General features: G+C 38.6%; 1 protein-coding gene across 1 annotated transcript; it reads right to left on the reverse strand.

Moving 5' to 3' along the window:
- Nucleotides 1-6,408: 6,408 nt before the first annotated feature.
- Nucleotides 6,409-10,260, reverse strand: LOC134641279 (extracellular calcium-sensing receptor-like). The gene is made up of 8 exons (XM_063493627.1): nt 10,112-10,260; nt 9,391-9,685; nt 8,999-9,288; nt 8,542-8,837; nt 8,015-8,223; nt 7,643-7,864; nt 7,428-7,551; nt 6,409-7,313 (listed from the first exon to the last, which is right to left on the reverse strand). Exons 1-8 carry the CDS (start codon nt 10,216-10,218, stop codon nt 6,409-6,411), a joined length of 2,448 nt encoding a protein of 815 aa, XP_063349697.1. The 5' UTR covers nt 10,219-10,260.
- Nucleotides 10,261-13,850: the final 3,590 nt, after the last annotated feature.

Below are 13,850 nucleotides of genomic sequence, written 5' to 3' on the forward strand. Positions count from 1 at the left end.
TGAGAATGCAGGTGGACGAGTGCTATTCTGCAGCTTGCATTTTACAGGTGAATCCACAGTATCAACCTGATCATCTATAAGTGTAATCTTTTGATTGAAAGGATCTAGGGACACACCCAAGGCAAGAGCTGTGGTCAGGTGAAACAAACAAAAAGTCAATATCAAACTAACAAAAAGAGCTGCTATCTCCATCCCTGTTTGATGTCAGGTGTCTGTATATGGGTGTAAGTGTGTTAGCACTGGTTTTTATAGGTCTTAAGACAAAAGTCTTTTGTTCTACCCCTAAAGAGGACATGCCCATTACCGAGATGCCTTTGATTAAATCTTTATGTTCCATGATCTATGCATAAATAATTTCTACTGGTCATATCTTATCTCATACTGGTTCTCGTCCAGCAAACTATTTCTCTATTTAAATATGATTTTCTGGGTTCTAAATATTTCTTTTAATAACAATAATAAATTTCAAGATTCATTGCTTCAATTCAGTTATTTTAAAAATACAATACAGAAAATATTCTATATATAATGCTATAAAAAAAACTTACCTCTGCTTTACCTTTAAAATTAATTTCTCTGGAATTAGAATTAAAAACAGACAAATTTTAAGAGTAAATGTTTGCTGGCAAACACTGGTCAAGCAAAACACAATCCCCCACCCATTTCTTTGTTTGTAATATGCAAAACAAAACATGTTTTAATTCTCAATGATACAATATACATTTAATATTAATTTAATGTGATCCTGGCTACAGTCTCAGTTCTGGTTATAGTAAAGTGAACAAAAACATGTCCCCCATCAAACCCCCAAATATGTTAGTATGTCTGTGAAGGTTCTCTGTCATCCAGGACATTATAGTCCAGGAGCTTGGAAAGAAAAGCAGCTGGACTTCTTTAAGTTGCTTTAAGACATTTCACCTCTCATCCAAGAAGCTTCTTCAGGTCTAAGGTCAAATGGTGGAGTCCCACCATTTGACCAGTAGGGGACACGCCCTATGGGAGTGTCCCCAAAGAGGGACATGAACCCCATGTTGATCCTCTACCTAATCACACAAGCCAAGGTGTGAAAATGGGTGTGGATCACAATCAGCCAAGGTTTCGGGTGAACCCACTGTGAAACCTAGCCCCACCCTAGCATGTGATTTCCTGATGTCCAAAGGAGAGGATGTAAGTGGGCGTTAAGGCATCTGGGAGGGGATCTCAAAACTGGATTATAGATGGCAAACAGTGGGTGCCGTAAACCACTGCCTCTGTTCAAAGATAGTCGTTCACAGTAGACATAGATGGCTTCTTTCACTCCTCTTTCCAACCATCTGTCTTCTCTGTCCAAAATGTGAAGATTGGCATTCTCGAAAGAGTGACCTTTGTCCTTAAGATGCAGATGACATGCGAGTCTTGTCCTGTTGACGTGGCTCTTCTATGTTGTGCCATGCATTTAATGTAGAGGGCTAAGCATTCCGTGCTACACTGTACAACATATGCTACGTTGCTAAGTTTGTGTTTAGGACTTCTGTCTTCTCAAGCTTCTCGTGCTCCTTCTTCCTGATGTTGCTGTCATTCAGAACCGCTACATCTATCACTACGACCGTTTTCTTCTGTTTATATACCACCTCTATGTCCAGTTGCTTAGTCACCACCATTTTGTTCATCTGTATCTGGAAGTCCCACAGGACTTCCTACAGGACCCTTAGCATTGTCATTTTCCATCACCCTTGGGGGTGTCTCCCAGTTTGACCTTGGGACTTCCAGGCCATATTCGGCATAGATGTTTCTGTATACTATGCCGGCCACTTGGTTATTGCGTTTCATGTATGCCCTGCCTGCTAGCATCTTGCACCCTGCTGTTGTGTGCTGGATTGTCTCGGGGCATCTTTACACAGCCTGCACCTGGGGTCTTGCCTAGTGTAATAAACCCTAGCCTCTATGGATCTTGTGCTCAGAGCTTGTTTCTGTGCTGCCACGATTAGTGCTTCTGTGCTGTTTTTCAGTCCAGCTTTGTCCAGCCACTGGTAGGATTTCTGGATGTTGGCCACCTCCTCTATCTGCCGGTGGTACATACCGTGCAGGAACCTTTCTTGGGTTTCTGCTGCCTGAGGTATTCACTGAGTGTTGGGGCCATCTTCCTGATGTATTTGTGAATGTTCGTTGCCTCATCCTGGACTGTAATGCTGTCACTCACTATTCCCCGGCCTCCTTTCCACTTAGCATGCAGCTTCAGGGTGCTGGACTTAGGGTGAACCCCTTCATGCATGGTAAGCAGCTTCTTGGTCTTGATGTCAGTGGCTTCTATCTCCTCCTCCTGGGGGTCCTTGAGGATCAGGACTTTCCGTCTTTCGGTTAGCCATTCCGCGTGTCTCTTGTCAACTAGTAGCTCATTTGTGCTGCCAGGTGCTGATGGAGTGCAGTCAGTCTCTTCAGCCAGTAGACATGAACCATGTTGGGGCGTGGTGCTGTCCAACTCTTCAAACTAGAGAGCCTTTCTTGGATGTCTGTCACTGTGATGATTACAGGACCCTGTACAGGGAGGTTGCTGTGGTCTGCTCTCAGATCCACTAGCCACAGAGCATTGCTGTTATGGGTTGCATCCTTCTCCCATATGCCCTTCCAATATTGCTCCGTCTCCAGCCTTGGAGGGGCTGTTCTCATGTTGTTCCCCTGCCACTGAGAGTACAACTTGGCTGGTTCTGTGGAGAACAGCTGGTTTATTCTCCTGCCTTCTATCTCTCTGGTGTACCTCTTCAAGCGGCTGGCCAAGGCTGGCTAGCTGCTTGGTAGTTTTCAAGGCCTCAGGTAAGGACAGCTTGCTGTACTTCTTAGGCACCTTCTTTGTCGCACCTTCCTGCAGCTCCAATAGCTGGCTAACCTCTCTCCGTGCTACCTTGATCTTAGACTCTAATCTCCTTCTCCATGGAGGGCACTGCTCCTTGTAGCTGTTCAACTTATAGCCAAGGATCTCATTGATCACTGCTGCCGTGGCGTAATGGTAATGGTGACGGTAGGTATTGTCCGTAGTGCTGCATTCAAATGAGACACACCCCTAAGATCTTGTGGGATTTCAAGATACAGACATTAATGCATGAAGGAGCATTTCCGCAGGTCCTTCCACCCTGTAGCTGTCAGACTGTACAATCAAAACTGCTCCCAACGAACATAGATGTTTACATCAGCGCTGTACTTTGCACTAATCAATCGAACAACTACAACTGTTATAACTTGCAAATTACTTTTCTCAGTTTATATATACTAACTTATTGGAAGTTACATGTCTACTTTTTAACGCACAGGTACAATACACAATCTGTACTTTTCTAATTATTCTAAATATTCTTAACTATTTAAACATCTTTCAGTATCCTACTCTGTTTGCACACTACAACCTGGGTTTACCACTTATCTGTACTTTAATTTTAATAACTGTACAGTACTGTTTTGGTAACAATTGTCCATGATGTAAATATGTATATTTTGTGTGTTTTCGTTCTATGTTCTGTGTCCTGTTCTGTTTCTATATGTGGTTTTTTGCCGATGTTACAACCAAACTTCCCCCTGTTGGACAATTAAAGGATTATTCTGTTCTATTCTATTCTATTCTATTCTATTCTATTCTATTCTATAACAAACTGGCCATGGCTAACCAACCGGACGTAGTAGTGGTGGACAAGCAGAGCTCTAGGTGGCTTTTACTTTGCAAAGAAAAAATGGAAGTGTCTTAGTTTTACAATACTAACGGCGTTACTTTTTTCAGTAACGAGTAATCTAACTAATTACTATTCCTATCGTTACAACGCCGTTACAGTTACTAACAAGGAAACGCGGTCCGTTACTATTTTTCAACAAACAGACGGTTGAAGCTGTGTTCAGCTTACCGCATCTTATATCAGTTGCACGGAAGTAGCTGACTACGTAAGTAATCTGGACGCTACAGCTTTAAGCAGCTGCGCGCGCTCCCGCGGACGCGAAAATCACGATCACTGTCTAGCACAACACCTGGAGCTAAGGGGGCAAAACAATCGCACGAGTGCTGCTGTTTGACTGAGGAAGAATAAAGTAGCCGTGGTAAGCTAATCACACGACCACTTAAAGACAAAGCAACAAGGTGATATATACCAGTTTATAAATTATGTTGATAGGCCACGTAAAACCAGAGTCATGATAAACAATATATACGCGGCGTTTTTTCCTCAATAGTTTCGTCACGTTTACTGTCTAAGGACAGCACTAGCAAGCACTCTCTGCTTATGACCAAAACAAAAAAAAAACAGCGGAAGTTTTAGGAGTGACGGCGAGAGAGAGAGAGAAAGAGAGAGAGAGAGAGAGAGAGAGAGAGAGAGCAGAAAAAGAGAGAGCGCGAGTTTTGAGATGTGAGAGATTTGTGACGTTTAGCGTGTTTGGAGTGTGTAGTTAATGTGTTGTCTTGTGTAGTTAGTGTGTAGTGTTGTGGATAGTTTTGTGTTGTGTGTCAGAACAATAAGGCGACTGCTGTCTCCAGGTAGAAACAGGAGTGATACACCTGCTGCTGTCATACCTGCAGGTATCAGGCTGTGATGTTCTCCTTTGTAGTGGACAGAAATATTTGGAGTGGCACAAATAATTTGTGTGGCATCTTATTGAATGCAGAACACCTGATTGTTCTGTAAATAGTTTGAAATGGTTATTTAAAAAAAGGGTAAAAGCAATCTTGTGCATAGGATTTTAAAATTGACAATTTATAGTTGCATTTAAAGTTATGAAATATGATTCATTAAAGATGTTTGTGGTTGTTACAGTAAAAAATATAACTTTTTCTACTCTGATTTTATGGTTTTTGTCTGATTTTAGATCAATTGTGTTAATACAGTATATCAAAATGAAAACATGACTGTAAATTCAGACACGTGAGGTTGTGCTGAAAAGGATGATACCAAACAAGGCAAAGTAAATAGTTTTTAAAGGTAAAATGTGGAGGGAAAATCAAAAGTAGTTAAAATGGCCAGTTATACCCTGGACCCCAGAGGGTTAAACTTTTTTTTTTAAGTACCGCAATAGTTACTTTTCAAGTAATTAATTACTTTTAGGATATTGTAACTCAGTTACTAACTCAGTTACTTTTTTGAAGAGGTAACTAGTAACTATAATTGAATTACTTTTTCAAAGTAACTTGCCCAACACTGATTATTAGTATAATAATTTATACTAATAAATAATTTCTTAATTATAAAATAATTAAGAAATCTAAAACAAGTATTATTTGACATAAAACAATTTCCCTGTTTTTGTTAAAAATGTCCCTTTTTTTGTTCACATTTCAATTAAATTCCTGTCGTATTTCATTGAATGCAAACAAAGAAACAAACCATAACAATGAAACAAACAAACAAAAGCAAACAAACAGTGATGGGTCAGTATTTGCTATATAATGGTACTACATAATGTTTCTGTTGTTTGACGCACAGCACAGATAAACAGTAACAAAGATTTCATGTTTATATGCAATACTTTGTAATAAACCAACCCTTTTCTGTATCTATACAGCAGAGGACTGAACTGTACTTCGACCTTACCACAGTGACAAATTCAAACTCAGTCTAACTTTTGATCATCTTTTTGCTCATTTATATTTAAATGACATATGTACACCTACCACCGTGGTTAAGTAGCCATAGAAACAAATAACTTCAACATATACATGCATTTTGGGCTTGTGCATGACCAATGTACTCCAGCACTTAAACAAATAGAACTATACCTCTGCCTCTGGAACTCACTATACTTTAAACCCTGGTTAATACCCTAACTATATGCTGTGCTTGAGTGAACACTGATTTAGAGATTGGTTTAATGCCAGGGCAGTCTTTTGTTTTGTAAATGTTGCTGTGCAATTTTCTGGTAGGTGAATTTGTGGTAGGTACTGCTTTGCTTTGGGAAGCTACAGCCATGTGCTTGCTTGTGCAACATTTAGCTGTGTGGTAAATTTCAAAGTAGCATCCACATGCAAACACAGGGTTTCCCAGTGGAAAACAGTGAATTCATCATAATTAAATTCCAGGCTTAAACATATACCGTGGCAAACTTTACTCATTTCACATTACATTTATGCTGGTAATTTTTCCCTTAGCTTTTGATACAAATGGAAATATTAGAAGCAATGGTATCTAACCACCGAGAAAAAACTCTGAACAAAATCATGTTTACATGGGAACATGAATTTATTTAGTTTCTTAACTTTGGAATAATTATTCTTACATTAAGAAATACAGTTATAAATAATGTATAATTGAATAACATTATATGTATGAGAAATTTTTCACAGAAAGAATTATAATTGTTTAATTTAAATAACAACTAAAACTAAAGAATTTTATTATGTACTATTATGTAAACTGTAAAATGTCTGCTTGCAATAGTAACCATTTTTGAACCAAGAATATACTATGATTGGTTTTTGTTCATCAAATTTTTCTTGGTGTTCTTCTCGGGCTTAAACAAAATGATAAAACACTTTGGAGCAAATATACACATTATTAGTCCAAAGCTGGAGGACAGAATGGCAAAAATCTCCACAACTACAGTGAATTTCCCAGGAGAGCTGACATATGCTGGGATAAAGGTGATCCACACTGCACAGAATATTAGCATGCTGAAAGTGATGAATTTGGCTTCATTGAAATTATCAGGTAATTTGCGGGCTAAGACAGCTAAAACAAAACAAAAGGAGGCAAGTAGGCCTATGTAGCCGAGCACAGCCCAGAAGCCTACAGCAGAGCCTAAATCGCATTCCAGGATGATTTTCTCCTTGTATGTGGTTAGATTTTTAATTGGGAATGGAGGGCTAAGTACCAACCAAATTGTACATATTAAAACTTGAATGAAGGTGAAAGACACAACAGTCATTCTTTGCTGTGGAGGACCAAACCATTTCATGACATTACTACCTGGAAGTGTAGCTTTAAAAGCCATTAAAACCACTATGGTTTTCCCAAGTACACAGGAAATACAGAGTACAAAGGTGATGCCAAATGCAGTGTGACGCAGCATGCAGGACCACTCAGATGGTGCTCCAATAAAAGTTAATGAACATAAGAAACACAGAGTCAGTGAGATGAGCAGCAGGAAGCTCAGCTCAGAGTTATTGGCTCGGACAATTGGAGATGTCCTGTGATAAAAGAATACAGCCCCAGTTATGATGGCCAGACAGGCACCAAGAACTGAAAATGTAGCCAGGATGATCCCAAGGATGTCTTGAAATGAAAGAAATTCTACAGGCTTAGGGATACAAGTGTCTCTCTTTGCATTAGGCCAGAACTCTTTGTGGCAGGGTAAACAATCAGCAGAATCTAAATGGAAAGAATAAAGAAAATCAGAGAGGGCTTCTTGTAAAATATTCAGTGTTACAGACATTTGCCATAAAGGCAAATATTTTAGGAAATATGGAAATAATTCTTCTCTACCTGTAGTATTACTAATCTCACCCTCAGGACATAGTATACAATCATAGCAGCAGATGGGTTTTCCTTTCTGCAGCACTTTACGGGTTCCTGGAGGACAACTGGCACTGCACACTGACACCGGCACCTGTAAAAGACATAAAAACAGCAGAATAGATGTAATTATTACACAGCTGTAATAATTTCATTCTTTAAAGTTTAATTCAGATTGTCATTACTTTTGCGGTACCCTCCATCCAGGTTATGTTTCTATTGATCCGGAACTCCTGGCCCACTGGCAGTGATGCATCGTACAGCCCTACAGATACCATTTTAACATCTCCACTTTCACTTTTTTGCCAGTTAACCAACTCATAAATTGCTACAGGATCCCCATTATCATTAAATGACATGTCATAACCGTTTTGGGAAAAATTCACTGTTTTCAGCTGATTTAAAACCTGAAAGGATCAGTTAAGACAGGATGAGAGGAGAGGAGAAAAAAAAGAAAGCAATACTCTGTAATAATTTTTACTTTTACTATTAATAATTAATTTACATTAGCATTTTATTATGGGTAATGAAGTCACCGGAACTGATTTTTGACTGACCTGTTTGGACTCTAACCTGGTCAGTTTGTCACACTGAGATGTGACGTTTTTTCTCTGACACACTGCATTATGAATGGCATGTGCTATTGCATACACAGCCTTGTACACCATGTTAGTAATTCTAAGCTGAGATGTGTCAGTATATGGGCTTTGGAGATTCTGTATGTCTTCTTTTCCATCACACACGTTATTCTTTGTAGCAGCAGCACCTACAGATACAGAAAGACAGGGCAGATGATTTCACCATTGAATGAAAAATTTTAGATGCCTTCTCTCTGATACATTTAACCAATTATCTTAACACTCAAACTCAGATTTGACAAAGGGTTAAAAAAAACATTAGAACTAAAATACTTGAACTTGACCTAGAAGTCTTTATATCAAGTGAGATTATTTTCACTGATGCATCCTTTTTCAAATTCATATTTCATTATTTTGTGGAAATGGATTTGCTCATGAAGCAGCAGCAGACTTTATAACACCATGAGTTTGTCAGAGTAATTTTAAAACTAAGAACACTTTATTACTTTTTTTCAGTGTGCAGTTGAATGCATCCTCCCAGAACTCCGTAAGCAATGCAGAGGCTGCTACTTGAGAGGGAGACAGATTTAGCAGGAAATCTCTGAGACCTGGGATTAAAGACTTCTGAATCCCAAATCCAATGGCCCCAGCACAGAAACTGAAACTTGTTAATTCTGGGCTGGTTACCCATGCCTCACTGCCTATCCACTGGCGAGGTGGGGAAGGCTCATGTGAAAGCTCCTCCAACAGGATTGCCATATCCCCTATAGCTGCAAATGCCACAATAACTATAGCTGTAGACCTTGAGAGACAACATGACACATTAGAAGCTTTTTTGTTTTTAACTGTGTAAAATGCAAAGTATCAATCTCAATAACTTACTGTGGAATATGTCACCACAAAACATTTATTTATAAGAATGTAAACTAATCTCCACACAGTTAATATTTGTAATGTGGAAACCTGCGAATAACATCTGCTACTCTCTGGATCCTGCTCTGTGGGTGAGTCCGATAGAAAGATACAGAGTATTCCACACAGATCCCCTCTTTCTGTGCTGCTTCTAGAAAAGATGCCATGCCATTATTTCCATAATCCGAATCTGATCGAACAGCACCTATCCAAGTCCAGCCAAAGTGTTTTACCATCTTGGCTAGTGCACCAGCTTGGAACTTATCACTGGGAATTGTTCTGAAAAAATTCGGGTACTGCTGCTTGTCAGACAAGCATGCACATGTGGCAAAGTGGCTCACCTAAAGCAAAAGAGGAAACAAAACTCTTTCAATGACAGCACAATCAAAAATAATTCACATCCATATTTTCAATCTAAAGTTTCCAGAAATTCAAATATTTACCTGAGGAATGGTAAAGGAACTGATGACTCGTGACAAGCTGATGGATGGTGTAGACCCAGACTCACCAACAACAGCCATCACCATACCAGATTGGGAGCAGTTATTGCCAATGTAAAACACAGGGTCCAAGCTATTCAAAAACTCAAATGCCACATGCACCGCCACAAGCACAGATGCACACGAGTCATAGATCTGATACCCGAGTTTGATTCCAGGTAGCAGCTCTGTGCTGTTGTTAATTTGTTCAATGGCAAAGATCATTGCACGTGAGAATCGCAGCTCTCGAGATTCCATGCTGGAGACACACAATTATGTTAGTGTTAGAATTTAGCCTACACAGACTTAGGTCAGGTTAAATTTCAAGAAATCGCCCTAACAAACAGGCATTTTTGGACTATGGTCAGATGATCACTGTAAGGGTAACCCTGAGCAATTTATTATGAGAAACTAATGTAAAATACAAACAGGAAGTCAAATTATTTTTATACAAAAATATAAAGTAACACATTTATAAAGCAATTGCTTAACACACTATATAATTTCAGTTTTTAAAACAATAAGCAGAATGTCTATGGATTACTCAGTATTTTTACATATACTAAAATAAAAACAAAGACTTTTCAGCCCAGTACAAAAGCAATGCAGCATCTTTGAACATCAGAATATTTAATTGCTACTCAGTCCAACATCCTTTTAGCACCAATTTCTCTATCTTACTGACCTCCCAGTGCATCTTACTGGCTCAGGCATGGTGGTGTAGTTATTGTTAACTGTGTGCACATAGTTGTGAATAGAAAAAATACCACCAATAGTGAAGTCTCCATCCATTGAGAATACAGGTAGACGAGTGCTACCCTGCGGCTTACAATTCACAGATGAAGCCACAGTACCAGCTAGAGCCCCTGTAAGTGGAGTCCTCTGATACAAATCATTTAGAGAAACACCCAAGGCAGCAGCTGAGTTCAGGTGAAACAAACATACAGCCAATACCAGACCAATGAAAGCCACCACTTTCTCCATCCCTGCTTGATGTCAGGTGTTTCTATATAGCAAGCTTGTGTTCTCACTCATTTTTATAGCTCTTCAGACCTACTAGTTTTGGTATAACTTTTCAAAAGATCATGCCCTTACCTAGTAGCCTTTAATTAAGTCTATATGTTCTATGTCCTATGGATATAGCAATATGATCATATCTCTGTTTTCCTCTTGTGAACCATTACCCAATTAGAATATCTTTTCTAATTTAAATTTAGATACACATCTAATTGATTGATTTTAACAATAAGATAATCTATGATTTATTGTTTCACTACAAATATTTAAAAAAAATATTCAGGAAATATATCATTCTAAAACTTGGCTCAAAGTTCAATTTAAAGTTCACTGCTATGTAATTTATATTCAAAATTGTCATTGGCTGGGTCTCTGACATGCCATGCCAGCATTTTGAATTTTATTCTGTATTATTGAGTTTCTTATGTTAGGTTTGTGATTATTAGTTCATATTTTATTCTTATTTAGGGTTAAGCTGAGCTTTAGGTTAGCCATCATTTATCATCTGTCTCCTTGGTTTTTGTGTTTGGTTTCTTGTCTAGTCTAGTCTGTCAAACGTGTTGTCATGTCTATGTCTCCATGTTTCCTGGTTTATTTTGAAGGAGTCTTGTCTTCTTTGTCATTGTGTTTAGTTCCACTTAACCTGTGACACCATTATGTTCATTCTAGTCAGCTGTTTTCCCATGTGTTTCCACTCCCCCGATCACCTATTGTGTGTATTTAAGTCCTCTGTCTTCCTTTGTTCATTGTCAGGTCGTCTGTTTTACCTTCACGCCTTGTGGATTCATAGTCTTCATAGTAATCATAGTGTCACAGTTTTCATAGCTGTTTCTAGTATCACAGTTAGCCCGCCCTGAAAAAAATCTAATAAGTAAATTTTAAGAGTGGACATTTATTGATATATAGTTGCATTTTCAAAACATGGGTTAAAAAATGGACACAGAGCATGTCCATGAGAATGGAGAGATCATGTATAGCAGTATAGATGGGTTTGATTTGATTATACTGATGATAGTAAAGTAAAATCTAAAGCCAAAAAACCCTACGTCTGATACAGCTCCAGAGACGTGTCAAAATTTTCTAAATATTCTTCTATTGTGTTCTAGAGATTTTAAAAAAATTATTTTGTTTTCCTTGATTTGGTATTACGTAAGTGTATATTTTCAGATTTTAATGCCATGATCTAATTGGCTACACATTTCCAAACACAGGGTCAGAAAAAAAGAGAAAAAAGAAAAGAAAAAAAGTCTTCGCTCCTAAAACTGGCAATAAACACATTAAAAAGATTATTTAATGTTTTTACTGGGTTTTTTTTTATGTATAAAACTATATGATGATGACATAGAACAAGAATTTATGAACATGGGATGGGATATGAGAATTCCAATTGAAAGCTGCTATAAATAGATTAGTGTATGATATGACTGACTGGACCATAATGCTGGAAATTTAAAGGCTAATGCTAGCCTGGGTCTTTGACCCAGAGTTTTGGGTTTTGCACTACTTTGTTTATTGGTTACTTTTTTTCCTTGCTGATTTTTCCCCATTATTGTAAATCATCTGTGTTTAGGGTTTTGTTTTTGCTACCATTGTAATCTGGTTTTCTGTTAGTGTTTCTTGTCTATATTTTGAATTCCTTGGGTTTAAGTCTAGCCTTCCTATCCTCTTGTATCTTGTCAAGTCTTTGTTAATGTATCTCTGTTATTTCTTTTTTTTTTTTTTGTGTGTGTGTGTGTGTGTGTGGGGGGGGGGTATGTATTCTTTTACATTTTGTGTCTTGTATTTAGTATTACTTCCTTTATTGTGCCTTTATTACTTTCGTCCGTCTTTTTACCCTGGTGTGTCTAGCCTTCCTGTCATGTTCGGGTCAAATCTGACCAGTTTACAACTTAAAACACTCATAAATATTGTGTTTTATTATATTCTCCACACATGCACTTGAACATATAAAAGTGATGATCACCTCTTCCATTGAGTTGAGTGTTTTAATACTACTACTATTCTACCTAATTACCTCCTGTATTTATTTAAAGCTTCACTTTGGAATAGTTCCTTGTGAAGTCTGAACCTGTCAAGTGAAAGTCTGCTTTGTTTGCACCTAGTCTGTTTCCCTGCAGTATTCTGGATGGATGAAGAAAAAAAGTCTATGAAGTAGCATGTCAATCATAAAACAGTGCTGAGTAAAGTGCAGGTGTGCAGCAGACTCAGTTCACCGTCCAAATAAATGTAGGTTGAGTGGGGAGGGGCCAGACAGTGTGTTAAAAAGTGATGACTTGCTTGATGCTTGATGAAGACTTGTACTGTGTGATGTCTTGAATGCCCTGCCATAAACTGAGAGTTTTTTGTATTGCTAAAGCGACTCTGGATCATTTTTGCATATATATGTTTTGAAGTTGTATGGCACGGAAGAGTTTGGCCCTGGTTGTTTTAAGATTAGCTTTATTCCTTGACCAAAACACACCATTCTTCTCTCTTTCCTATACATCTCTCTCACTAATGTCTTGCTGAAAAAACAGGGCTTTTTTTAGTTCTTGTGGAAATGTGCTTGAAGATGGCGACATTCTCTGTGTGCTTTCCGATGGAGGAGGACACAGATTCTGTGTACTCATCCAAATTCACACAGCCATCATGAGTAGCTGCATCTTTAAACATGTGCAAGTCTGTGTACTCAAAACAATCAGGCAGTGCTGAGACAACTCCACTCAGCCAGAGTCTGATGGTTCTTCTGGCAGGTCTGGTGCATTTCAGCAGTGATGTGTATGAAGGCCGCATCAACACTGTAGTCTTGTCTAAAGAAATGATGTGAGGGTGCACAGCTGCTTTGTAGACATCACACATTTTGGTGTACACTTTATTCAAGCAGTTCTCTCCTCTTGTAGCAAAGTCCACATGTTGGTACTATTTGGGTGGTACTCTCTCAACATTTGCAAGATTAAAGTCACCAGTCACAATGAAAAATCCATCCGTATTTACAGTCTGGAGCTTGATGATAGGTTTTTACAGTTCTGTTAGTGCTTTTCACGGTCCTGGGTCGTTTGACCCAGTGTTTTGAGTTTTCTTATATTTTGATGTTTATTGTTCATGTTCAAGTCTCATTTCGTTATCTTAAGCTCACATCCATTTTATGTGTTTCAGTAATGTCTCTGTCTCCTGTCTTCTCATCTTGTTTACATGTTTCCCTTCTTGTGTTTCATTCAGTCTCCTCTGTTTGTCATGTGTAGTCTCCTTGTCCATTTAGGTTCCCCTTGTGTCTCTGCCCTGTGTCCCTCTCTGTGTTTATATGTATATGTCCCTTTTCCGTTCCCATGTTCCCCTCATGTTCATTCCATTTCTCCTGCCTATCATGTTTATCGATGTTCCCATGTTCCCCCGCTCCCTCTCTCTCCTGTCCAGCTTGCGTGTCCCAG

This window comes from Pelmatolapia mariae, linkage group LG14 (assembly GCF_036321145.2).
Source record: "Pelmatolapia mariae isolate MD_Pm_ZW linkage group LG14, Pm_UMD_F_2, whole genome shotgun sequence".
NCBI classification, from domain to species: domain Eukaryota; kingdom Metazoa; phylum Chordata; class Actinopteri; order Cichliformes; family Cichlidae; genus Pelmatolapia; species Pelmatolapia mariae.